The 25,268-nt window shown below is 35.0% G+C and overlaps 1 protein-coding gene across 3 annotated transcripts in view; it reads left to right on the top strand.

Annotated features, from left to right (window-relative positions):
• The window catches only part of FSTL5 (follistatin like 5), a 423,037-nt gene that overhangs the window by 223,774 nt on the left and 173,995 nt on the right, over nt 1–25,268 (top strand). For all 3 annotated transcript variants that reach the window (XM_058420632.1, XM_040065515.2, XM_040065517.2), the window contains exon 4: nt 10,328–10,576. In XM_058420632.1, the coding sequence (XP_058276615.1) occupies nt 10,328–10,576 (249 nt within the window). The remainder of the gene's footprint in view (nt 1–10,327; nt 10,577–25,268) is intronic.

Raw genomic sequence — 25,268 nt, 5'->3', positions numbered from 1 at the left:
GTCTCATTTCGTAGATTTCTTGAAATTACCTAAGAAAGTATGACGTGTAGCAAACTTTTTGGCTTTACTAAAGGGCATGAAAGTTAATCTTGCTTTTAGAAACTGCATTTACCACAAATATTATAGCAGGATTTTCATTTTCATTCATTTGAAACATTTTTGTACTTCAGTAGCTGAACTACTGAAGCAACACACAGGGATTTGGTGGCTGTAGTGACCATAGGTTTCAGTTTAACTTTCTGCCATTTTCTGGTGGGAAGAAATGCAGCAGCTGAGCCAGGTGTGTGGAAGTTATGGATCACTAGAAATGTTCTTATAGGACAGCACTCTAATGAACAGTAGTTTAGAATTTTTTTTTTTTTTTGGTACAATTAGTTTTGTAGCTTGTATTTCTTAAATGCTTAAGGATCATCTATTGCTCTAGCCCTAGATAAATTCTTATGTAGAGTGCTGGTGGGTTTTATCAAACTCTAATATTATCTGTGAAAAAAGTAGTATTTTTTTCCATGTTTAGAAGGGCAATTTCTCACTAGACAGAAGTTGTATCAACTAATATGAAAAACATGACAGTTGAAATATCTGACTAGATTTTTTTCTTTTTGTTGAAAGCTAAATGCTTTCTCATGCATAAAGATATATATGGTTTTCTCATAAGATTGATTTTCCGTGTAGTTGGTGGTAAGGCTGTTTGCATTTTGGCTTCAATTTGCTTTTACATATTTATTGGAAGAGAATAATCGATACTATAGCAAACTATTTCTATAAAGACTCCTGGATATAAAATTGAAACTGTGTTACTCAGGTTTAGCAGGAAGACTATACTTTATTTTTTTTTTTCCCTAGGAAAAATATTTCACAGAAAATATCTTCGGTCTCAGAACAAACAAACAAACAAACAAACAAAATATATAAATATATAAATATATAAATATATAAATATATAAATATATAAATATATATATCAGTAGTCACATTAGTTGACGAAATCATCTCATTTGGGCATTATTTTCTGTGAAAGTAATCACTTATATATTTTTGGGGGTGGACATCTCTGCTTTATCAGGTATTTTTTAATAGACATACATAGATGTAAAAATAATTCTAAGTGGACTGTTCATGTAGACTATTCTCATCTGTCAAGATAAAGATTTTTGATACTACACTTTTCCATATATTTTTTTCTTTTCATAGAGCAATTTTCTCTTCTTAAAGTGGTCTGGAATAGCATTTTGCCTTTTTGTGTCATTACTGCCTAGCTTTCAGTGTGGTTTTTCATATTTCTAGATATTTTGGGTTAATTCTAACATCTTCAGAAAAAACTTTGCTGAATATATGGAGCATATTGAATCAGTCTGCTCTGGGAAAAAAACCCAACAAAACAGATAGGAGGTGTATACACAGTGAATGGGGCTCTGCATCACTTTTAGCTACTTAAAATGGCAAAATTAAGTCAGGAAAGTTAAGCATAATTAAGATTATTTTCTTTTACCAAAGCTCAGAGGGTAATACTATTTATGGAAACATTTTTAAAACTCCCTCTTATTGTCTGTAAAATCTTTACCTTTTGTAGGTTGTTTTGGGGGTGTTTTTTTGGGCTTTTGGGGGTTTTTTTTGTCTGTTAGTGGTTTTTTTCCTTTCTGAAATCCACATATGGGTCATTGGTGTCAAAGCTTGTTAGCTAAGTGTCTCTGAGAGCTATATTCATATATACCAGTGTGTAGTGTTTTGCTATTCTTTCTGAAGGGCTCGTAAAGATCATATCTCACATTAATAATCTTTACACCATTAAATTTCACGTGTTTATGTTTCACACATGTAAAGGACATTGAAGTTATTAGTATCTTTCTGCTTTTGTAGGAGAAATTGAATGAGAAACTCCATATAACAAATTATTGTGATATTCTTCTAATTTTTTTTTTTTTTTTTTCTAGAAGGTGTCACTGATTAACAGTTTGGATTGCAACACACACAACCCCACATGCCATTTGCTGGATTATTAATGCCTGAGAATCTCTCAGAGCTTCCACACTGTCCCTGTACTGGGTCTTTCTGTCATGAAAGCAGCCCACATAATACTCTCATTGGTGGCCAAATTAGTGCTGAGTTTTAGACAACACTGAATATTCTCAAGTAGTATAAAGGCCTTTTCTGTTTCCACTCTGCCCCCCTGAAAGCAGGAAGCTGGGAGAGATAAACTGGCCAAAGGGGTATCCCACTCCATAAAACATTCTGCTCCATGATAACAGCTGGGCAAAATGAGGAGGACAGGGTGGGGAGGGGGCAATATTGGTGGTTAAGACATGGCCCTGTTACTTCTGCTGTTTTCCGAAAGATGGGGGAAGGGCATCTGCCTGCCAGTGGAAATTAGTGAGTAAATTCCTTATTGAATTCCATCTGAATTCCAGTGACAGTGTGCAAGCAGCTGGGTGGGCAGTTAGCTAGCATACAGGGTCAACTCAGCAAAGTTCCTTAGTAGCAATGGGGAAAAAAATGGACGATGTAAAATTTACTGGGAGCAAACATTTCACATCAGTAAAACTGAAAATACTTGACATTTCTGTTCAAGGAAAGCTAAAAAAGAAATGATGCTGCACTTTAACCATATGGTTGAAATGCTGCTCAGTGTGTGTGCTACTTTTTCTATTGCAGGTCCCTGGGGAAGGTAGCAGAAAGACATCACAGATTTATCTGTAAGGAGGGCTTTGAAGTTAAAAACTCCAACAAAACAGTGTTGTTTCAATGCCTAACACAGGAATTGAATAATATCTGGATTATGGTATGCTAGTTTTTACCATGGATAATTACATTATCTATTTCATGACAGCTACTTGATCAGGGATGAATTAAATTTTCTCTTTATAATGTTGTTTCATACAGATGCATATTTAATCCTGGGGAAAGCCATATATATCTATCAAGGAAACAATAGTTTTTTACTATACTTCTAGGTCAAAATGGACAAATGTGTTCTTCATGTAGAAAGCTGCCAGAGGGGAACAGTTAATATTATTGTGTGATACAGCAGTTAAACCTTGTTACTTGAAATCAAATCCTAACAGCCTTCCCAATTTTAACTAAGTAATAGGAAAATTCTAGTCAATAATTTACTCAAATTTTGATTGTCCATTGTTACTAAAACTTATCAGTTTGGCTTTTGAGTAACAGAAACAACAGAAATTACGTTGTTTTGTCTGACTGAGAAGTAAGCTAGCCCTTTGTGATATTCATAAAGTCTTATTTCAAATAAGCATTAAAATGTGTGAAAGGGTGTTCATACGATGACCTTTTCAAAACTGCTGTTGCTGTGATGCACATTTCCTGCTCTTGGTGACATCGGGCGATGTGTTTGGCAGGATAGAGGATTGCCTGCTGCGCTGCAATTGAAAAGCAATCAACCATTTGAATAAAGGTCCATGTATCTGTGATGAGGCGAACATGTAATTTGTTCCCTGCTTTGTGTTAAAGAAACTCTTTCTGCCACTGGTTTGATGTTAAATGAATTATAAACATTTTTCAAAAGATTAAGATAATATGTGAGAAAAACTATCAGAGCCAAGGATTTAATTGAAAGTAATGAATTGCTGGCTTGAAACTGCTTAAAGAACATCAGTCTATATTTACACTTAGAGCCAGCAGTGCTCTTAATCCAAATCTATTCAGCTGTTTGTGTCAGACCTGTTGTCTTTTCCATTTCCCCTGTGTAAGGCAAGGAGCATATCTGGAGCCCACAGACATCTTCTAAATTTAATGGTCGCTGGTCAAATACAAAGAGAGAGTGATTAATGAAGGAGGTTTTTACAAGGTTTAGTATTGTGACCAAGAATCATCTAGCAGTGAAAGAGAATTGAGCAACTCCTTCTTGGTTCCCATGAGCATGATATCCCATCCTCACTGGCACAGTAATGTCACCTGAGGGAGCTGGCAGGGCCCTGGGCTGTGTGAGGTGACACACAGGACCTTGCTGGGCATGGGTCCAGAGCACTGCTCAGCACCACCTGGGTGGTGAAACAGGATTTGGTACAGGCAGAAGTCTGAGCAGACACCTCACCGGAGGAAAGGCTCTGTAGTGGAGTTGTCACAGGCATTTGCTCTGATATCAAACAGGTGTTTAATAGCCCTGTTAGTGAGCAAGAAACTTTACAGAGGCAGAAGACATAGAAAGCCTTTGTAATTGCAGAAGGCAAGGGCCGGGCAGCTGCTGAACCCCCTGATTGTGGGCACCTGGAGAGGAGCAAGCCTATAAAGGGGTTGCCACAAGGACGAGAGAGGAGTAGGTGAAGGCTCTATAGAGGGGGAAATGTTTCTGCCTAATAAGCAAAAGAGGTTTTTTTGTAGTTCTGGTTGTATTATAATTTCTTCTTGTTTTCTTATGTGGTGTTTTTTTTCCCTGGTCTTCAATTTTGTTCAAGAAATGGAGGTATGATTTGATTTTTCTCTTTTCTGAGAAAACTAAATTCCCTGAATTTTGCTGAAGATGACTTCTAAGTGCTGGCAAGAAAAACAAATTCATACGGGCAAAGCTGCTAACCTGACTTTCTGGCTGACACGCACATTTTTATGGGAGGTTTCAATATTTCAGGTTAATAGCTAGGTAATTCAGCATTTACAGCTCTCCCTGATATTACTTGGTATTATTTTGTTCTCCTTTTTCTTACTGTAGTTTTGCATATTATTTCCTTTAAAAGTGTGGCACTTTCATCACTTTATTTGAATATTCACCCCTATTCTCCTAAGTGTATTTAGGCTTGACTCTTAAGATTGCAAAAATCCTATACAGTCGTAATGCCTGTGTCAATTGCTGTTAGTTGGTTCTTACTGGTAAATACTGAGCCCACCAGAAGATTTCCATCAAGTTCTGTGGAGGTCGAAGTCTTTACAGTACTTCCAGTGCCCCTACAAGGAAGGAGGGAGGGAGGGGGAGGAAAGGGAGGCATGTGTCTGAGGGCAGAGGGGGCAGGCAGGGAAGAAGGGAGGAGAGGATAGTACAAGACCTAGCAAAAAACTTTTTATACACAGGCAGAATAAACTTTTGTATAAAGCGCTGCAGCTTACGTGGCTGGTGCTGAAAGGAAACCATGACACAACGAGATAGTGGTGAGCCATGTGTGTGATTTTCTTTCGTTCCTGCAGGTAGGAGCAGGGCTGAGGGGTGTGAGGTGCAAGGGGCTGTTTCTGAAAGCCATGGGCTGCAGCTGCAGCTCCTTATCCTGCCCCTGCATGGCTTTTGTTTGACCTTGCTTTTCATCCTCCTATCTTTGAACCACTAGTTCTCTTTAGTTTGTTAAGATGTTTGTTAAGTGTTGGAAATTCATTGCTATAATCATTATATTGACAAATTTTGGAACAATTTTTTATTTACTCTCAAATAATCTGCTCTTCTCTTTAATTTTTTTTCTTCTGCTCAAAATATTCCTAACCAAAATAAAAAAAAGTCTACATTTCTGAAGAATTTTATATACCAGGAGTACTGGATGAGTAGTGCAGATTTAGTGTCATGTTGAGTCAATGTAATTACGAGCTGTTCTGGCTAGTGAAATAAAAAATTGTTAAAGAATTGTTGCTAAAATACTACAGTTCAAAAACAGAAAAAGTCTGGAGCTTTAATATTTATGAGTAGATTCTCAGTTCATGCTGGGGTCGTGCTCAGTGTTAATGCCCTACAAGTGTTAATGGTAGGTGGTGATCAATCTTATTTGCTGCTAAAATCTGAGAATATACTGAACACTTACTAAAATAAGCATTACAGTCTTGGTTGGGACTTTCATAGATAGTGTATTAAGCAAAGATATAGCTGTAGAGGTGGAATTGTCATTTACAGAATGGTTTTAAATAGAAGAGGGGGGAATGGGACCACAAGTCTTTTGACCTCAGAAATTACCATGAGTTATTTGAACATAAAATATCTGCACATTGTTGTGAAAAATAGCTACTGCTTTCTATTAATGACATGTGGGTGATGCAGCAAGTTAGGATAGAAGCCATGTATGTAAATTATGTTGTTAGGGAAATAAGAAAACAATCTGAGTTTGTGAGAGAATTCTCAGCATGCAGAAAGCCTGTGTGTCTGTGTGTGTGTTCAAGCCCAGGGCCAACTGTAGAATGTGGTGATTCATACTCTCATGAATTTCCAAAGTTTCACTGTGCATCATTTCTATAAACTGATTTGATAAACAACAAAGTATCTGTGTGTATTTCTGTCAGTCTTTTGCATGCTAAAACATCAGCTTAATTCCCAGATGTAAATGAATCAAATTGTGACCTACAGCTTGCTCATCTATAGATGCTGTTGAAGTAGCCTTTAAATAGTAAACCTGCATGAGGAATCCCAACTGACAACTTGAAACTATCTATATTAATTTTTCTTTTCTTAAAAATGAAAATAATTTTACTTTCTCTACTGTCTAAAAATAAAAAAACTCCGCCCTCCCATTTGGTATCTATTTAGAGCTTTAAATTTCAAGAGAATCAGAAAAATCCATGCGACTGCTTTGACTGTTTTGGGTGTAACACATTTTAGTGATAATTGTTAAAGTATGGTTTGTAATGCGAACATTTCCCGACTTACTTTCAGATAAAACAAAGTACATTTTCTTTCCTGTAGTGCTGTAGATCCTCTCAAAATGTGTAAATATAATACTTTTTTTAGCTGAAAATTCAGAGTACATAGCTCATATGGGTACGTGCTTTCCTGTTTTTGTGTTGTGACATTTGAGAAATGTAGACTTGCCTATCATCACATAAGCAATAACAATTGCTGAAAAAATATTTGTATTCATGGCTAGATTATTTGTCTTCCTGACTTACTGGCTTTCAGTCTCTTAATATTGAATATGCTGAGCTGCTTACTTTTTCAACTAAATTATTGAGTTATATCTAAATATTGCATCCTAAGTTCTTCTCAGACTAATTCAGTTTCTAAAACCAAGTGCTTAGGTAGAACAATAGCCTTCTGAAAAAGTCAGTGTTCGTGATGATGATGGTCTCCTGAATGGGTGCTGCACCCTATGCAATTTTATCCCAGGAGATTTAGCTATACTGACATTCAAGGAACCCAACCAAACAACCAGAAAAATCCCCTAAAAATACTCAACAAACTGAAAAATACTCCTCCCATTATCAAGGTATCAAAAGTATACCTCCAATAATAATAAATCCAAGAATGAAAAGTAATAGTGTCAATTTCCGGATGGTGACCAAAATAGTCAGGCATTCATGAATGGGCTGCATGTCACAGCCCATATTGGTTTAAAATGTGGTTTCCCTTTTGTTAATGGAAAGATTCCTGTAGCTTAGTAGCACTTCTATTCCAAGATTAAAATTATGGAAGTACCTTTTTTGGAAACAAAAAAGAAAATGAAGGATTTGCCAAATATAGTGATTTATGCAATTTGGACTTGAAAAGCAGCAGAAGCTGATTTTACTTTAGCTGGTTTTTGGTTGTTCATTTGTTTTTTTAACTCATATCTGAACCCATTTCTTGGTATATCCCATTACCTCTTTAGATTGATTTGTTTACATTTTTGTAATTGGGTGTGTGTTTAATTCAAAATTATGGCTGTGAGCATTTTATCATCTGTTTCGGAATTACATGGATTTCATTTATTTCTTTGCTTTGAGTGATCTGGTAATCTGATAACCGCGGTTTGGTGGACTGTTTCAGAGTAGGCTTCTAACTGTTTTTTCTTAAATATGTACTGTGAACCACTGGAAGCACTACATAGCTGCTCCTTCTCAGTACAGCAAGTGCCCATTAAACATGCTAAAACTTTAGGCTATAACTTAACATTGACTGAAGGCTTCAGATTGTATCTGGAGAAAGAATCCTGCTTCTCTTGAGGTCAATGGGAATTTTACCACAGATTTCAATTGAAGTCTATAGAAGCAGTGATGAATGCAAATTTATGTATTGTTTTAGAATAGTTAATGATGTAAGATGAAGGCATATATAAAACATTTCATATTAAATATAGTTTTTCATTAGGGCAGAAAAGTTGCTTGTTTATTGCTGTACATAATTGGTATATGTTGACAAATACCAGTATTATAAATATCAATTTATATAATGCAAATTATTCTCCCTTATCTGAAAGAAGGTATTTTGCATTCAGGCATCAGATTCAATTATAGTACTAAGATGAAGTCCCAAGAGAAGTTTTAAATTAGTTCTATTTCCATAACATACAGCACAGTACATTTTTGAGTCACCACACACCTCGCAATAATTCAGAGCAGTTGTCCGATGGAGAGCTGAGATCTTTATCTTCAATTCAGAAAGCATAAATAATAGTGGTTTATGTATGTTCTCCTCAAACTGTAACAGTTCTATCACTTCAAAGAAGTTCTTAGATTCTGTAACATGAATACATGACCTGTGCTATAAAGCACTCTTGGATATTGCAAAGCTTTATTTGAGCTCAGCTTTAATATAAGGAAGTAGGGAAATTTTGTTTGCATTAATTTCTGACACTTAATGTTGTTGCTCATGTATAGTGGTGATACATCAGCACAAGGAGGAATTCTTTAAAAAATTTAAGGGGAAATTTTAATGTTGACATGGGTTTTCCTGTTTGAAGTAATTTTGGTGCATGAGCAGGTAAACCCACCGTCACTCTGATCTTTGCATGTGTATAAAAATCACTGTGTCGTAGTTGTATCATCCATATAACACCTGAGGTGAATATGTAGTCCTCTCAACTTTGTGCTGAAACTGTTATCAAGCATATGATATATAGTGAAAGCATGTCATTAGAGCCAAATTTCATAGTTATGTGGTTTCTGTGGTACATTTGCCTAGAAAATTTGTGCTGTGTGAAAAAGCAAGAAATCAAAGCATTGTTGTCTAATAGAACCATAGGCTTCAGAAGCAAAAATGGTGAAGCTTTATTTCTGCCACTGAAGTGAAGAACATAAATTCTCAGTAGCTTGAAGAAATGTACCTCAAGCTATGGTATTGACATGTTAGCACTTCACTTTGGGAAATTAATCTAATATGACCAAATTACTACCAAATTATGCACTGTGATTTTCTTCTTCATGCTATTTTGATATGGGTTAGGATGGATTCAGCTAGGATGTGAGGATTAGAAAAGTATTGCAAGGAATTAGGATACCAGGTGTTTGTTCTGGATATTAGGAGTATGAAACGAGAGAATAAAATTAAGTAACTGTGAAGGTCAGTGTCTATTCCCACATTTTGAGATGTTTTAGTATTTTTATACGTATTTTATGACACAATTATATTATCATAAAACCTATTTATCGGTAATTGCAATTGACAATTGTGCATTCGTTTTCACATCGTTTTTGCACCATACACTTTCTCTTGCCAAGAAGCCATATTTAGTTCTATGGTAGTCAAAATGGAAACTGGGGATATAGTAAGGAAATATTAATGTGTACTGAACTTCCCTTTTCACCAATAGATCTACTGACAATAGTGCTTATCTTACATAGTGGCAGCAACACAGGCTAGAAAGCAGACAGATGGCTTTGGTAGCCTTGTGTAGGCAATCCATATCCTTATTTTAGGAGTTGAAGGGAGCTGAAGGTTGTGGCCAGCAGACTCCTCGATTTCTACTGCAGAATTCTTAAAGCTCTATTTGCTATCCAAATCATATTTGTCATCATTGAAATATCTCTAGAGGTTCATGTGACTCCTTCTAGCCACCATTCACTTGATGTATCAGTCCTGCTCTTCCATGCTCTATTTCCTGAAATGTCATTGTAATGCCACCATAGAGGTTTTGTAATTTTTTGTTCTTAAATTCTCCCTATTGATTCAGAGCTCCAATTCAGCTCTAGTTATTCTTATGGATCAGTCTCGATGTGTGAATGTTGTTTTATCTGCCTGTCAGCGTTCATCAGTCTTCTGGAAGAGGCTATTAATCACATGGTTTAGATTCAGGACCACAGTATTAGATTCAATCCTTATGGGTCCCTTTCAATATGAGACATCCTATGGGCTAAATTCTAGAAAATCCATTGTTCTATTGCATGCAACAGTAATAGCGGTCTTAAGGTGATGGACTTAAATACACATTTAAAAAGTAATGATTTACTATGAATTTTTTAATGAGGAGTAACTCTTATTACTAGATCTTGCTCTAAATTACAGTTAACCTATGACAATGATTAAAAGTATAAAGGTCATAATAAAGAGATTAAATTTTTTTAACATCAGGCTGACCTATATTTAGTATTAGTCAAGGATGTAACAAAAGACATAGTAGGCATAGCTTCATTTACTCAAATCAATCCTTTTTGTATCTTGCATGCAATTAAGCAGAATGTAATTATTAAATAAAAACTCTTTTTTCCTTTTTCTAAGGGTATCTTGGTCAGGATGGCCATTTTGGATCATGTGAAAACAAGTACTGTGGTCTGGGCCGGCACTGCGTTGTGCATGGGAAGACTGGCCAAGCCGAGTGTCTGTGCATGGAGCGCTGCAAGCCGCATTACAAACCTGTGTGTGGGTCTGATGGAGAATTCTATGAAAACCACTGCGAAGTACACAGAGCTGCCTGTCTGAAAAGGCAAAAGATCACCATTGTACACAATGAAGACTGTTTCTTTAAAGGTAAGCATGGCTGAACAATATCTGGAACATTGCTATCGGGTATGTGTTTTCAAGCTGTTCAATTAAATCTCTATAGCATCTGCACTGAGTGTACAGTGAATAAATCATTTGAAAAATTAATACAGTAAGTATTGCACTCCAGAGTTGCTTTATGGATTTTTTTTTTCTTTTTGTTTATACTCAATGCTCTGGGCAATCACCTCTTTTTAACCTGAATAAACCAGTTGTCTCTTAGAAACTAATCTATGGCAGCTTGCCTTACAAATGTGGTTGCTGACCTCATTCATCTAAATGTACTTGTATCCCAAAGCCTGAAGGATATTAATCTTTGTTGCATGAAAGATGGAATTTAGGATTTCAGAGGGGTTTTGGAAGGTTGCAGGACTTGTGCTCATATTTGGTGTTGAAGTTGATAGACCAGCAGCTTATTCATGGCTAAATGGATTTTTCTTGCTTTGAATTTCGATAATGAAAAATTTACTTGTGTACTCATCAAAGCATGCAAGATTTGTTACTTTTTAATCTTCTGAATGCTAAGAGATGCCAGCCTGAATTCGGAGAGATACAGCTTATGCTAAGCATTTTATGCTGACAATGTCAACAAGTGCTACGTGCCTTTTTTTTATTATTTTTTTTTTATTATTATTTTTTTTTATTTTGAGCACACGTTGTGAGTTTCTGGAACTTTGCCAGTGCAGACCTTGAATAAGAATATCTGTGACTACTTCAACAGTTTTTGAGTGTGTTTTCACTGGTTAAAAAAGGTGGATGGCTTTGCTGGGAAGGGAAATTTTTTTAATAATGCCCTTTTTTATTAGTCTTTCTAGTGCTTCCTGAAAACATAAGCTCAGCAACTTCATCAAAAAATGATGAGATGCAGTTATCCATAGGTTTAACTGGGGGTGAGGAAATTGTCTAAACTTTGTTCAAAACTAACTGTGGACCCTGTATGAAATCGATATATCATCCCAATATGTAGGCCTTAAGTACATAGCATGTGTTCTGAGGTAGTGGAAAATTAAAATGGGATTCTAGTAGGCTTGTAGGGAATGGTTTGTGCAATAACAACAAAGCATGAATGCTTCCATCCTAACAATCACAATCTCTTTTTAAATAACTCTGATGATGCAGTACTCTGATAGAAGAAGTGACAGTAGAAAACCACAGAATGGTCAAATTTATGGGGCTAATTTCAGTTCTTTAGTATGGTGTATCAAACACAAATAGTTTCAGGGCATGTGTGGGAAAAATTATAGCATTGCTACATTTTTTCTCCTTAGAAGAATAGAGATTTATTTATGGAAATGAGACAGTACTTCAGGTTGCCTTAAGTTTTGGTAGCTCATTTTTATGTTTTAAATTCACCATGGTTCTTTCACTCTTGTCATTTTGGACAGTGGAGTATCTGAAGGGTTCAACTTCATATGCCAAATTTAGATGCTGGATTAAAAAAGTAAAAACAGAGGTTTAATTACAGTCTTCAGTAAAGAACTAGGATATCTGAGTGACTTATCTGAGATGCCTTCTGAAAGCTGTTATTTATCAAGTTCTCTAATTAGGGCTATAACTACATGCCAAAAAATAATGTAAAATATTTCATTTTCCTTCTTTCTCATGTTATGTTCTTCAATAATGTTAAACAGATGAGATGGGGACAATTATTGTTCTTTATTTCATGTATATGGGCCTTATCAATCTCAATTTCTTCTGTTAACTTCACCTGCTTCATTGCTGTAGTAGGGCACAGTGTTGTTAAAGCATTGTTGCCTTTTGTGATAATGAAGTCTGGGTAATGAAAAATTATCTTCCAACATCATCTATCTTTTGTAACTGTCTTCCAACATCCACTGCATTTATATGGTAAAGGGGCCAGAAGATGTCAAGCTATTTTTGTATGATTTCTTTCTTTTACAAAACATTTCTAAGCTAACTACTAGTAGATTGCCTTCAATAATGCTGAAGGCCAAAAATATTAAAAACCTAGTAGGAAAAAACCCTCAGTGGTGTTCCTTCTGGATAGAGAAGATGAACCCAATCACTATTGATGGTGACAGAACGGCACTGCCACTTGTCCTCCTTGTTAGTTTAGCTCACATCCTCTAGCACAAATGACCTCATTTCAAGGACCTGTTTCTAAGGCCATAAAAATTCAAAGAAGATCAGAAAACAAGTATGATGAGCACTTTGTTTAGGCTTTCGCACTAGTCTTAACTGGGGCAGGGTGTGAGGGGAAGGAGTGCCTGCAAGATGTTGCTACATGATAGGATTGTCACTGTCAACAGCGACTATATTATGACAGCAGTTAAATCTTTTTAATTTGTGGTTCATTGCTAATCATTGATTTTCAGATCAAACTACTGTGTACTTAGCTGCTTTTGCGTGTGTGTATTTTATCTCTAACAAGGTCATGCTTTGAGGCATTTGTGCCTCAAGTCCTCATACAGGGTTCTCTGTTCTCCCCTCTTCAGGGGGAAATATTTCTTGATGCAGAACTTTTAAGTTTTAGGTTGGGTATGGAGCTAAAGATGAGAGAAGCTGAGAAATATACCATATTTAAATGAGTAAGCTTACCAGAAAACACTTGTATTCTGTGTCTGGAGAATAAAATTTTAAAAGCTAATGTTCTCTATAACCAAATAACATTACAATAGTAACTAGGTACCTATAATTATTTGAATAATACATCTTGTAACCAAATGATTTATAGTTGATCTCAAACATCATGAGTTCCACTTAATGGTTTGAAAATTGCCCTTTTAAACACTTACATGCTAAGTGGAGTTTAAAGATTGCCTTACTAAATAAGAGAGATCTTTGGCTTATATGTTGAAACTCCATTAAAATCACCAAGAAATGTGTGTCTTAGCTAAGCTGTGCATAGTACACAGACAAAAAGCATCAAGTCCTTCACAGAGAGCCATTTCTGAAACATTTGATATATACATTTTGAGGCAGTGAAAACTGTGTCAAAGTTGTATTCTGCTGATACGCTGGTTTTGAAACTAAAACTTCAAATTCTGATTCATTATCTGCTTTTTGTTGTAGCTTATTTATTTCCAGATTCATTGGACTACTTCCTTTTTCCCCCCTTTTTATTTTTCTTCTCACTTGCTATCTTTATTTCTTCACACCAAATTAAATAATCCCTTTTTCTGAAATACCTGTGGAATGCAGGCAAAACAGTAATTGAAGCTGAAAATTTTTCCTTGACGTTTGAGCCTGTTATGCAAATGTTACATTCTTCGCATGGATCAAGATAATGGCCACACTAAATTAGAAATAACTTTTCCTCCACTACTTCTATAATTATTCCCTCAGTTACTTATTGGCATGTCATGATGCATCAGACACTGAACGATTTTTCCTACTGGCTTGGTTAGATGTTTAGATGCCAATTGTGACCCTGAGAGTTAGTCAATAAACTGTCTCAGTTTCTTTTTCATATAAATGCAAAATGAATTCTACAGAGAAGCTAATTACTTATAATCCCCTTTTCTATGAATTTAATTTAGAAGTATTTTGTATACCTGTAGAGTTCTCTGTTTCCCTCAAGTGAAGTCCAGTGTCCTGTAACTGGATGTTAGAGAATGGAAATTTTGCAATCACTTTCAGAGGAGCTCTCAAGCCTGAACAATCTTAAGAACATAAAATATTTACGATTATTCTAATAAAGCAAGATAACTTTTTAGAAAAATATTTTGTGATCCTGTGAGATCCTGTGATCTAAAGAACTTTCTAAGAATGATATTCACATCAAGGACCAAAAAAAAAAAAAAAAGGAGATGGTCAAGTGCCACAATGGTGTGTTCAGCGATGGGAAGAGGAAACATAAATGATGACCTAAGGGAAACATTAATGACAAAATTGAAAGTTTGAAGCTTAGATTATTCATTAGATCTGATATTGACCATATAAGCTGGGAAGTCTGATATGCTTTCTTTTATATGCTGGGTGAATAAGTAGTTCATGCAGAGCATGAGCATGGGTGCATGCAGGGGGAAGGTGGCCTCTGCATGCTCTCTGCTTCCAGTGTCTTGAATGTTCTCAAGCCAGATACTTCTGTGCTTCAGAGCAGCCTCTGCTGGGTGTAAGAAAAGCCATAGGAGCGTCTGTGTTTGTCACTCCTGACTGACTCCTCCCTGACTCTTGCTAGCCGTACCTTTTACAAGCCCCAGAGGATGGGGATTCAAATAGCCTAGAAGTATTTTACTTGGTGTCTCCACCCTTATCTTTATTCTGTGAAGTGGCACTGTGAAATTAATGGCTTTGTGCAGAACTTAGAAGGACGGAAACATTATTCTTCAGGTTCTGTAAAGTTCAGTTGGACTCATGTGGAACAATGTACTAGACTGTGAATGGTATTCTCAAGACATCAGATAAGCTTCAGTTATATTTTTTTGTGCTCACTTCTTTTACTCCATTTTCCTAAACCCAGGCCAGTAAATATAAGAGGGAGATTAAAAAATTTGCAAGACAAATTCATTTTGTCTTTTCTATGCACCCTGAGCTTCTTGTATATGTTATATTTATTTCCATACAGTGATACACTCAGTCATTATGACAAATGGCAATTTGCTTTGAATCTTCAGGAATGTAGCAAATAATCCTATATATTTTGAATTTTATAGAATATTTCTAGAATAAAGTTTACTTCATATGTAAGCTTTTTACTTGTAGGTAGTTTCTGTGACAGCCTTATGATATTAACTTTATTTTAATCTCTTATCTTTCTTTTTTTGTCTCATTTTCATTTGGTGAATATTTTCATCTGTTAAAAAGTCTGTGAGCTTCAGACAGCTTACAACTATTACTAAGATATCTAGATATCTACAGACTTCTACAACATTTGCTGTTCCCCTGACTGTTCCTGAAAGACAAAGTAGAAACATAGTTTGGAAAGCTTGCTCCCAATACTAAGATGTTAAGGGCAGAATACAAGAGCTGACTATGGACAAATTCAAAACAAGTATGAGCAAACTGGAAAAAGTTGAGGAGACATTACCAGGTGTGAACAAAAGTAGTAAATGGCTTAAAAAAGATATGAAGGCATCTTACAAAATCATCAGGGCAAGCTAAGAGAGGATATGAGTAAACTACTTTGTATTCCAAGAAAAGAAATAAAAATTATGAAATAAGAAAGCAGCAACAAATTCAAAGCAAGATTTTGTTTGACATACAGCAGATCCTGTGAGTAAAACTACATAGGATTTCAGCAGCAGACTGTAAATAGTAGGGGCATGCCTATAGGCTTTTCCTTTTTAAAGAGTGCTGGGGGAATTAGTTGAAGTGAACTAAATAGTAACTATCCCACAGAAAATATCTAGGATGCCTCTCTAGTCTCTACAGTGACTTCCACAGGATTAGTTCAAAGGTGGTAATTTTTAATTTTTTGTTTGTGTTTGATTTGGGCTCTAGATGATCTTAGATTGATTCTTAAAATATTGGCACATTCATTTAGAAGTGTTAACATTTATTTAATCTTATTTGATGTTCATTTACTTCAAAAACAAGCATATAAGTCTGTCATTTTAGTTTCACTTCTAGAAATATTTCATATTGTCTTATATAAATCTTAAACACATTATTTAAGTTTGATAATTAGCCATCTTTCAAAAGAAATTAGGATTTTAATCTGACTATCAATCCAGAGTTTTCATTGCAAAAACTTTTTTCTAAGATGTATTTGCTTTTTTACTTTGGCTATCAGTTGGCTTCTCTGTTGAAGTTCTCAAAAATATCATTACTCTTTCTGAAGGGCTAAATTTCTGCATATACCCTTAAGTGTCAATAAAGTGTCAAGCTTCAGCTGTCACTCCAGAATTATGTTCAACACATGCTGTATAGTGAAAAAAAATCTGAAAAAATCTTTCAGAACTCAAGGTTTCTGCTTGATCTTAAAATGTTTGATAGCACATAGGAACTATTAGACTTAGATTAATAATCCAGCCTATGATCTACATATCTTCACTTTAGTGCAACACTTAAGAAATTAATATTAAATCCTGAATTAGTGCAGAGATAACATTAGTAATTGCGGATTCACAAGGTGGTAAAAATCACTGTTACTGGAAGGTGTGCTACCTCTTTCAGCACTTTGTTGGTAAGTGATGCTCTAACTAGTAGAAAACTTTTTAATACTCTTTGATACCATACTAAATTTTAGCAGTGTTCCTCTACTCTGCTTTCCCCACACAGTTCATTTTTCTGAGTTCCACTGCTCATGAGATTTGGAAAACTGGTGAGTTTTTCTCCAACATCTGTGCAAGATTTGTCTCAAATATCTCTCTTAAATTCCCCAGTGTTGCCTTAAATTGTTTAAACTCACTGGCATGCAAGGCTAACATATGTAATATCTTCTGCTAGATCTGCAGAGTGAAGCTAAATTCAAGATATTTATGAGAACATGCATATAAGAAGCTTAATTTAAAAACTAGACATTCAACATTCCCTGCTTCACTGCTGTTGGTGATATTGTATCCCTTTGCAACTAAAGTATTGAACTCTATTTTCTCTTTCCTCCTTTTCATTGAATTCATACCTCTAAAATATGTGATGGGGCAACTCCTGAAACAAGTTAGAAATATGGGCTTGGCTTTTATTACCTGGCTTAAGATTTACTGCAAAGACATCCTTTATTTTTAGTGTCTGGAACAGTCCCAGTCTTTGTATATCAATGCCCTTAATGATGGGATAAATTTATTAATCAGCTCTAACCTCTTATGTATTCTATATTCATGAAGTTATGAAGAATTAGTGTTTTCTAGCTTATCTCTGTACAAACTTAATGAAGTTTAAAATTTCTTGTAAGATCATCACTGCTGTTTGATACCACATGAAGAAATGGTTCTATGGACATCACAGATTTTCACTGGTAGAAAATTTTAAAACACAGTCTTAAACTACTGAACATTGGTTGGTCTAATGCAAACTTTAAAAAGTTTTAATTAAATAATGTCAGAATTATCATTAGGTCTTGTGGGAAATTTTTCTGATGGAATATATTGTTGGCCTTTAAAAATCATTAGCAATTGGATACATATACAAGGCATTGGCATGATATTTGTAATTCAAGTTGGCTAGTGTATGGTATACCAACTTCAAAAAAGCCGTAGCTTCTTTTACAAAATCTGAATATTTTGAAGAGAAGTAGGCATGCAAAAATGATTTTTAATTTCCATTTCTGGCTCTAGTATCTAATAATGGATGGGGTAAGTAAATTTACAGTGGATAAAACCTGTAAGTAAAAAGCTTTCTCTTGTGGTTTGCCATTTACCCTCTTTTAAAATAGGATGGTAGGTGGGGTTTACAGTAAACTAAACTAGAAATTTAGCATTGCCTTTTCAGCGTTATTTGCTTGTTTTTAGCATGTAGCACCCTGGTAGAATCTGAGAAAGGAAATTGATTTAAAGAAACTTAATCTACTCAGTTGACAGTAGCTAGTTGAGGTAAATTGTCCATATCTGTAGATATTTTTCAACTCTATTTTTTTCAACTTTCTTGGAATCTAATAGTGCAGAATCTAAGCAATGAAATGCAACAGCCAGATGCTTCCAAATTATATTTCTTAGTAGATCGCTAACTAGATGACTTCCAGTTTTTCCCTTTGATTTGTCTCATCTTGTGACTACAAAACAAAGAAAGCTTCCTGCCACCATGCTTGTGATGGCAACTATCATGTTATCTTGTTTTTAATTTTTAAACTTATAGTATGAACAAGTACTAGAAGCAAGCAGGAAAAAAGTAGCCACAAGCACTTTCTAAAGAAGATTTGGGCAGTATACTCTGTAAATTTTGTCATAGATAGGACTTGGTACTAAATAGAATATATGCAATGCGTGGCATTACATATATATACAATGCAATGGCATTTGCATTTGCCTTAGTTAAAAAAAATAAAGTCTTTATACCACTGTAACCAGTTTACTGTTACTTCTGTAACAGAAAACATTGCAAACAAAAGATAATAATTTAATGTTTGACAGAAACCTATAATTAGTGATTTAATTACAGCATTTTTTGTCATGGAATTGTCGATTATACAATACTTCTTCTGACATAAAGTGCAATTAAAGTAGGTTATATTATCAGACTTTATCCTGAGATAAAACAAATGTGGCTCATATTTAAATGTATATAGAATGGCCCAAAGAAGCCTCCAGCTGAAACTGATTTTAAAAGATTCATTTCAGAAAATCAAAATAGTTAGGTTTTACCTCATTCTAATTTATTTTTCTTCTCGTTTGACTCTGAACCTCTCCCTTTTGCTGTCATTGAAACCAGAGCTTTGTTACTGATTATTTATAATGATTTATATGAAATGTATAAGATTTATATTTTTTCAAGTTTTTACTTTTCATGAAGAAACCAGTCTTTCTCATTGGCCTTAGCAACTGTACTTCTCCTGATACTCACGCAGAGAGTAAATAAAATTTGATAAACTGGTGGTGAAATCTGATTAGATCCTTTAGCTTTCTCTTTATGTGAAATGATAATGTGGCTTTAATTTAAAATTGTTGAAAGCAAACAACAGAAATAAAGAAAAACAGATTAAAGCAAAAATAAGTTAAACTGTAGCCCTAAGACATAAGCTAAAGTAAAATTATACAAAACTACCACTCACTAGGAGTGATGTTTTATATTTTTGCATGTATTTGTATTGGCTTTGGGTGCAATTAAATCCTGAACTATATACTGCCAAAAAAGTTTGTTTCCCTCAGGGCTGGAACAGATGGTGGACATTCTTTTTTCCCTCTCACCATTTAGAGACCAAGTCTGCTGAATCTCTGCAAGAAAAAGTATTTGTGCCAAAGAAAACTGCTGATGTTGGCCTTAAAGCAGTAGAATTCTTGGCTGTATTGGCTACAGGGTTATTACTAAGAGTCCTGGTAAACAGGTGGCATTGAAGTTTTGCTTTTAACAGTGTTTTAATACAGATTTGAGATCTAATAATATTGTACAGGATAGAAAAAGTGCTATTGACTAATAAAACTGCAAGTTTTCACTTAGTATTCAGCCTGTTTGTCAGGATATTTCACTGTGCAAGGAGGAAGCTATGAATTAGCATTTCCCAGTCATCACTTTGATAATTAGAAGAATAAAAATTGAAATGCATGGAGAATAGCAGAAGTGTTGTTAATCATGAGCACTCCATACTCTAATCCCACCTGTGAAATGAGAAAAATGCACTCTTGGGATCTAGATAAAAGGCAAGCCTTGTATATCACTAAAATATCTGAAAGAGGGGGAAATATCCTTGCTATGTTAAATACTAATTGTGGTCAAGAAGTTTCATTAGTGCTTCTAAATATAATACAACTGCTGAATGGATCAGTTTTTTGTTATTTTCCTATTCCATCTTCTCTTTTATAGAAGTCCTTGCCATTCAAACAGAACATAACATTTTTTATTGGTCCCTTATGATGCAAACTGTAGTTGTACAATCATCATTTTAGAATATGAGCTCTGTGTGCTCCTAGATTTGCTGTCACTTTATCACAATTGTAGAAGCATCTTGAAGTGTATTTGCTTAAGCAGATGGTGAATGGCCGCACTGGGAATATATCTATCTTCTTTACTGTATGATGAAGTTTTAAAGCAGACATCTTAGCTATGGTAGTTGGAAAAACATACTTTTGTGCTAAATCTTGTAGAAAAAAAACAAACAAAAACCAAAAACAAACTGGTAAAAGATTTAAACCCCCCTAATAATACTGAGTACATGAAATTGGTATAACTTAGACAGTGGAGTGATCACAAATGACACATACATTATATAATGTATGTTAATGCTTTCTTTCATTTTTGCAATATTTTATAGTTAAAAAAAAATTAAAGAAAATTAAAAATTACGTGTTTCAGATTTTCATTTACAGAAAATCCCAAAGCGCTTAGGATTACTGTGGAACAGGGAAAACCTTCTAGTTTATATGGGAATTTCTCTAACACTATCATTTCAGTAAGCTCAGGATTTAATTCATCCTCCCTACTGAGTCTAATGAAGATTAGGTTCACTGAAATCAGTCAATTGATGAATATTTGTTATATTGCAAGCATGAAATATGTAAAAGGAAGCCCAAGGGAGAGGATACTGGGTTAGAAGTTTGAAATAAATAAACCATGAAAAATCAACAAAAAAAAAGAACCACACCCTCACTCCCTTACCCCCTGAAAACTATTGAAAACACCCTGTTTGTACCAAGAGTGTGATGTAAACTTGAATGTTGTTGTGAAATGGTCTCAGGATTTGTCCGAAACATAAATCCAGTTGATCTGGCAAACATCACAACTGGTGGCAGTTCCTCACTTATATTGGATGGGGTTTACCTACTCTGCATGCATGGAAATTTATCTCAGAGTTTAACTATTTTCTAAAATATTTTCTTTCTTTTCTTTTATTACTCCTATAAAATGTTAAAAAGTTTAGAAGTATTCTGAAATTGTTGATGCTTTTTAAAAAGTGGAGTTAGATATGCTTTTCTTATGTCCTGTACTTGTAGAGAACAGGTAGTTGAAAAAAAGTGGAGAAAAGGAGAGATCAGAAGAGACTCCTATGACATTTCATGTGCTTGGTATGATGGTTTGGGGCTTTTGTTTGTTTTGTTGGGTTGTTTGTTTGTTTTTTCTTAATACTCCTTATATTGGACTCTGGACATAAATAGAGACATTTTCATTAATCTTTTGCTCTCCGTGGACTTGGAATAGGGCATAGTCCTGCTGCAATAGACAGTAGGAAGAATACGTATACCAGTGATAGAAAGATATTAACAGGTTAAGTTATGAGTTAACAGTTGATGGAGGGACCCAGGAGTACAAATGAAATAATCAGGCATAAAAGCTTAGAAACTTCATTAATTTTTGTAGTTCACAGATAAATCAGTATAAGTCTAGGCATAATATGTATAGCCATTAGAGCAGTCTTGATATTCTCTTTGTATAACCAACCTATACATTCATATATTTCTTTGACATCAGTTAAACAATCTCTCACGTCACTCCAAAAATAGTGTTGAGAAAAAAGAAAATTGTCGGGGGCTTCCCCCAACATTGAGATGGTTTCAGGGTCCTTGCTCCTCTGCGCAGCTCCGAGCCGAGCTGAAGGAAGAGACAGAGTTCTCAGGTTTAGATTTCTCAAGGTTGCATACTTCGTTTATTGTTTCTTATCTTACAATTTTCTCGGAGTCCGACAAGATGTTCGCAGCTGCATGGATTCCTCACGTCTCCCCCCGAGCTGGGCTGTGCTTATCTTTTATACTAATTACTACGTATTTCTTATTTACTATTTCTTACCAATGTCTATCACTATTACTAAAAAGGTCATCTTTACTTTGACCCAATCCTCACTAACTACTTTGTGCCACGTCAATGCAGCAATGGAGTGAGGGAAGAAGAAGGAGAAGGAGACAATGCCCCAGATTCTCCATCTTGTCCCCATTCACTTCAATGCTAGGAACCTGAAACTATTATTTTCTCATTCTGTGATAAGCTAAACTACTATTTCTCACATTCTTGTGGCCTGTAAACCTTCTGTCAGTGTAGGAAGTTTTTCCCATGGACTGAAATCAAAGCCAGTGTCTCTCTGAGCTCTGGGCTGGGGTCCCAGACCCCCCTGCCCAGGTCCCTGACCCTCCAGGGCAACCAAAGGAATGCCCTGGACTCTAACAGAAAATGAGAATTATTGCTTCGTTTCTTTAGCAGTTTAGATCTATAGGCAAGTATTATTGGTTATGGTGGCAATAAAGACATTTTTGAGTCTCATGGGATGTGGGCATGCATCATATCTCTTTTTCATACCATGAATAATGTGTAGATCAGAACAGTCTGTGGTGCCTGTTTTGCATACTTGCTTCTGGAAGATGAAAATTTGGGTATGTAGACTAAAAAAGTTTTTTTCTCTGAACAATGTTATTGTTTAGATGATCAAAGGGCTGTGACACCTAGGATGCTCTGTAGATACATTTTCAGTCTACATGTGCAAAGTATATTTTCCTGAGTTGTATACAAATTTTTTACAAAAGATTCTGGACCTTACTTGAAGTTAAAGGAAATTTTGAAATGTTAATGGTGGTGCATTATAATGTGATACGCAAAATGTTCATGCAGCATATTTGCAGTATTTAAATACTTTTTTATAATGCATAATTTAAGGACTTGTGTTTTCAGTGCAGAAGATGGAATAAGGTATTATTATTTCTAAAAGATTCAAGATAAACAGTAAAGGATCTCGATTATCTGTCTGTTGTAAAAGTGAATGATTATACATAAGATTACAAGTGAAGGTGAGATAACTTCCATTTAAATATGAAGGGTTACCATTTTAATATGGTAACCCTTCTAATTTGCTTAGTGATCTGGTGGAAAATAGGAGGTTCAGTTTGCAAGGAATTGAATGCAAATGTAACATATTACTTGTGGAACTAAAAACTAACAGGAGTATTCTTGTAAAATTTCCATTGTTGATAAAAAAATATTTTAAATGCCAATTCTTTTTTTTTTTCCCCCCCTGATTGTAATAGTGGCAGAAAATGGATGGACAAAGCTTTTCTTTGTGTAGATCTGAGTAGATGCAATTGTTCAAAGCCAGGATGATTAATCCCCACAAAATGTAGAATAAGGCCTAGTAACTTCCCAGAAATGTCGTCAGTTTAAATTTATTTACAATCTCTATTTATGAGGAAGTTATTAAAAAAAAAGAAAAAGAGAGAAAAGCTTTTTCACAAAAGAAAGTCTCTATAAAAGCTAACTATGTAGAGTTGAGTGATCTGTCTCTTTCACTAAACCAAGAGTTATTATGCAGACAATGTAGTACAGTCACAATTTTGACCAGTCAAGATGGAGTTCTTTTGCTAAACATTGAAAAACAAGTTTTAGTGAAAAGAGAATAGGGTGAATTACTTGGATATTCACTTTTTTTATTATTTTTTACTGCACATTGTTAGGTTGATTGGTCACTTGCAGTGTTGTAGTATAGTATTTTAAAAAATAATATTTTTTAAAAAGTATTAATTTTTTTAATATTCCAAGTTATTTGCAACAATTTTTACTGCTTCTTACTTACTTGAAATTGCTGAAAGACTGAGAAACTGAGATACTAAAATGGAAATAAGAGTAGAGTCAGTCTCTGAAAAAATCAAAACCAATCAACAAAACAAAACCCCCAAGACAAGAACACTCAACAAAGAAAAGAAACTGTCAGGCTGGAAATCCTGTCAAAATAAATTGTAAAAAATTGATCCTACAGGCATTTCATCATTTTCCTTGGCATACAAATGTTGGCTACTTCAGTCTGTGAATTGGCTGGCCTTGTTTTCTTGTCTCTCAGTCTTAGGAGATCAGTGATAATCAGACATGGTCTAAAGATCTCTTCTGATCCAAGATATTGGAAAAATAGAAAGCTATGAGTGTGCAAGTAAAACTCTGTGCAATTATCTTATTTTTTCTGCATTTCTCACTTATTGCTTTCCTAACTTGAACAAAGTAGGAAGGTTCTGTTAACTTGATGAAGTGTACCTCAACCAATTGAGGTTTCTTAGATTATTGAAAGCACAACTCATTCTGAATACTCTAAAAGTCTTTCTGAATGCTGAGATGAGGCTATACACAATTTGGTATGCTTATTTCAACAAGTCACTATGTTTTGAAGTTCAAATTAGCACATTCCTAACATTAAATTTTTACTGTGTGCGCTCTAAGTTCTCCTAAAATGTGACTCTGAGAATAACGGCTCAGGCCTCTGAAATGTCGACTCTCTTATAATTGCCAGAGAAGTGAATCGTGTTCTTCCCTTTAAATTCTTGTGCTTATTGGTAATGAAAGAATAGTGATGTTCAGCAGAGTGTGTAGGCTCTGGTAGAGCTAATAGTAGTTTGTTATAGAACACTGGGACAGAAATTTCCTGAGGAATTCCATTTTCTCTTGACTTTATATATTTCAGTCTACTGGTATTTTTTGAGTTGGTATATTTTCTGGATTTTGCTCCCTGTGAGACAGTCCTAACTTAGAGACTTTTTCTACATGAATGACTCAGAGGGATTTATTCTCTCCTGAAGAGGATGCACATCTATTATGTGAAACTTCCATCTTCCTTTGTATTTAAGGTAATAAAATACAGAAGAGATATTTACTGAGTCTGGTAATTTTGTTGTTCTGCTTTGTTTTGCATTTTGAAAACTGCATCACTGAGTTTTTTTCTTCTTTTACGTGACAGGTGTGACAGTTGAGACAAATTGCTGTCACACCTTTCAGTGTTCTCTTATTAGGAATTCAGGATCTGCTTGGTCTTTCTTGAAGTGTCCTTGGTCAATGTTTTTTTACGGTTGAACTTTTCTCTCTTGTCTCTTTCTCTGCATCACATCTCAATGTCTGTAGAAGGAATCGTAATGCTCTGAGATTTTGTGGTTTTACCTGCAGGCAGCTAAACACTGCGGGAAGTTGTGTAGAAAATTAACTGAACCCTAGCCACAATCAGGACAGAGTGGACGCATTTCGTTGTGCAAATTCAAAAGTTATAGTCTGTATCATTTCTTATAGTGCAGTAGTTGCTGAAGCCTGGGTTATCTAGCTAGCTTCTTTGGGTTGGTGAAGAAAATTCTTAGTTTTTGAGGTAATTTAACCCAAAATGATTGTATGTAATAGGTCTGTATATGCAAATCAGTAAATGGTATTAAATTTGTGTATTAATACATATGAGTATGTT

Source organism: Hirundo rustica, chromosome 5, assembly GCF_015227805.2.
Source record: "Hirundo rustica isolate bHirRus1 chromosome 5, bHirRus1.pri.v3, whole genome shotgun sequence".
NCBI classification, from domain to species: Eukaryota; Metazoa; Chordata; class Aves; order Passeriformes; family Hirundinidae; genus Hirundo; species Hirundo rustica.
The sequence above is the reverse complement of the archived record's forward strand: the minus strand, read 5'-3'. Positions and strand labels throughout refer to the sequence as shown.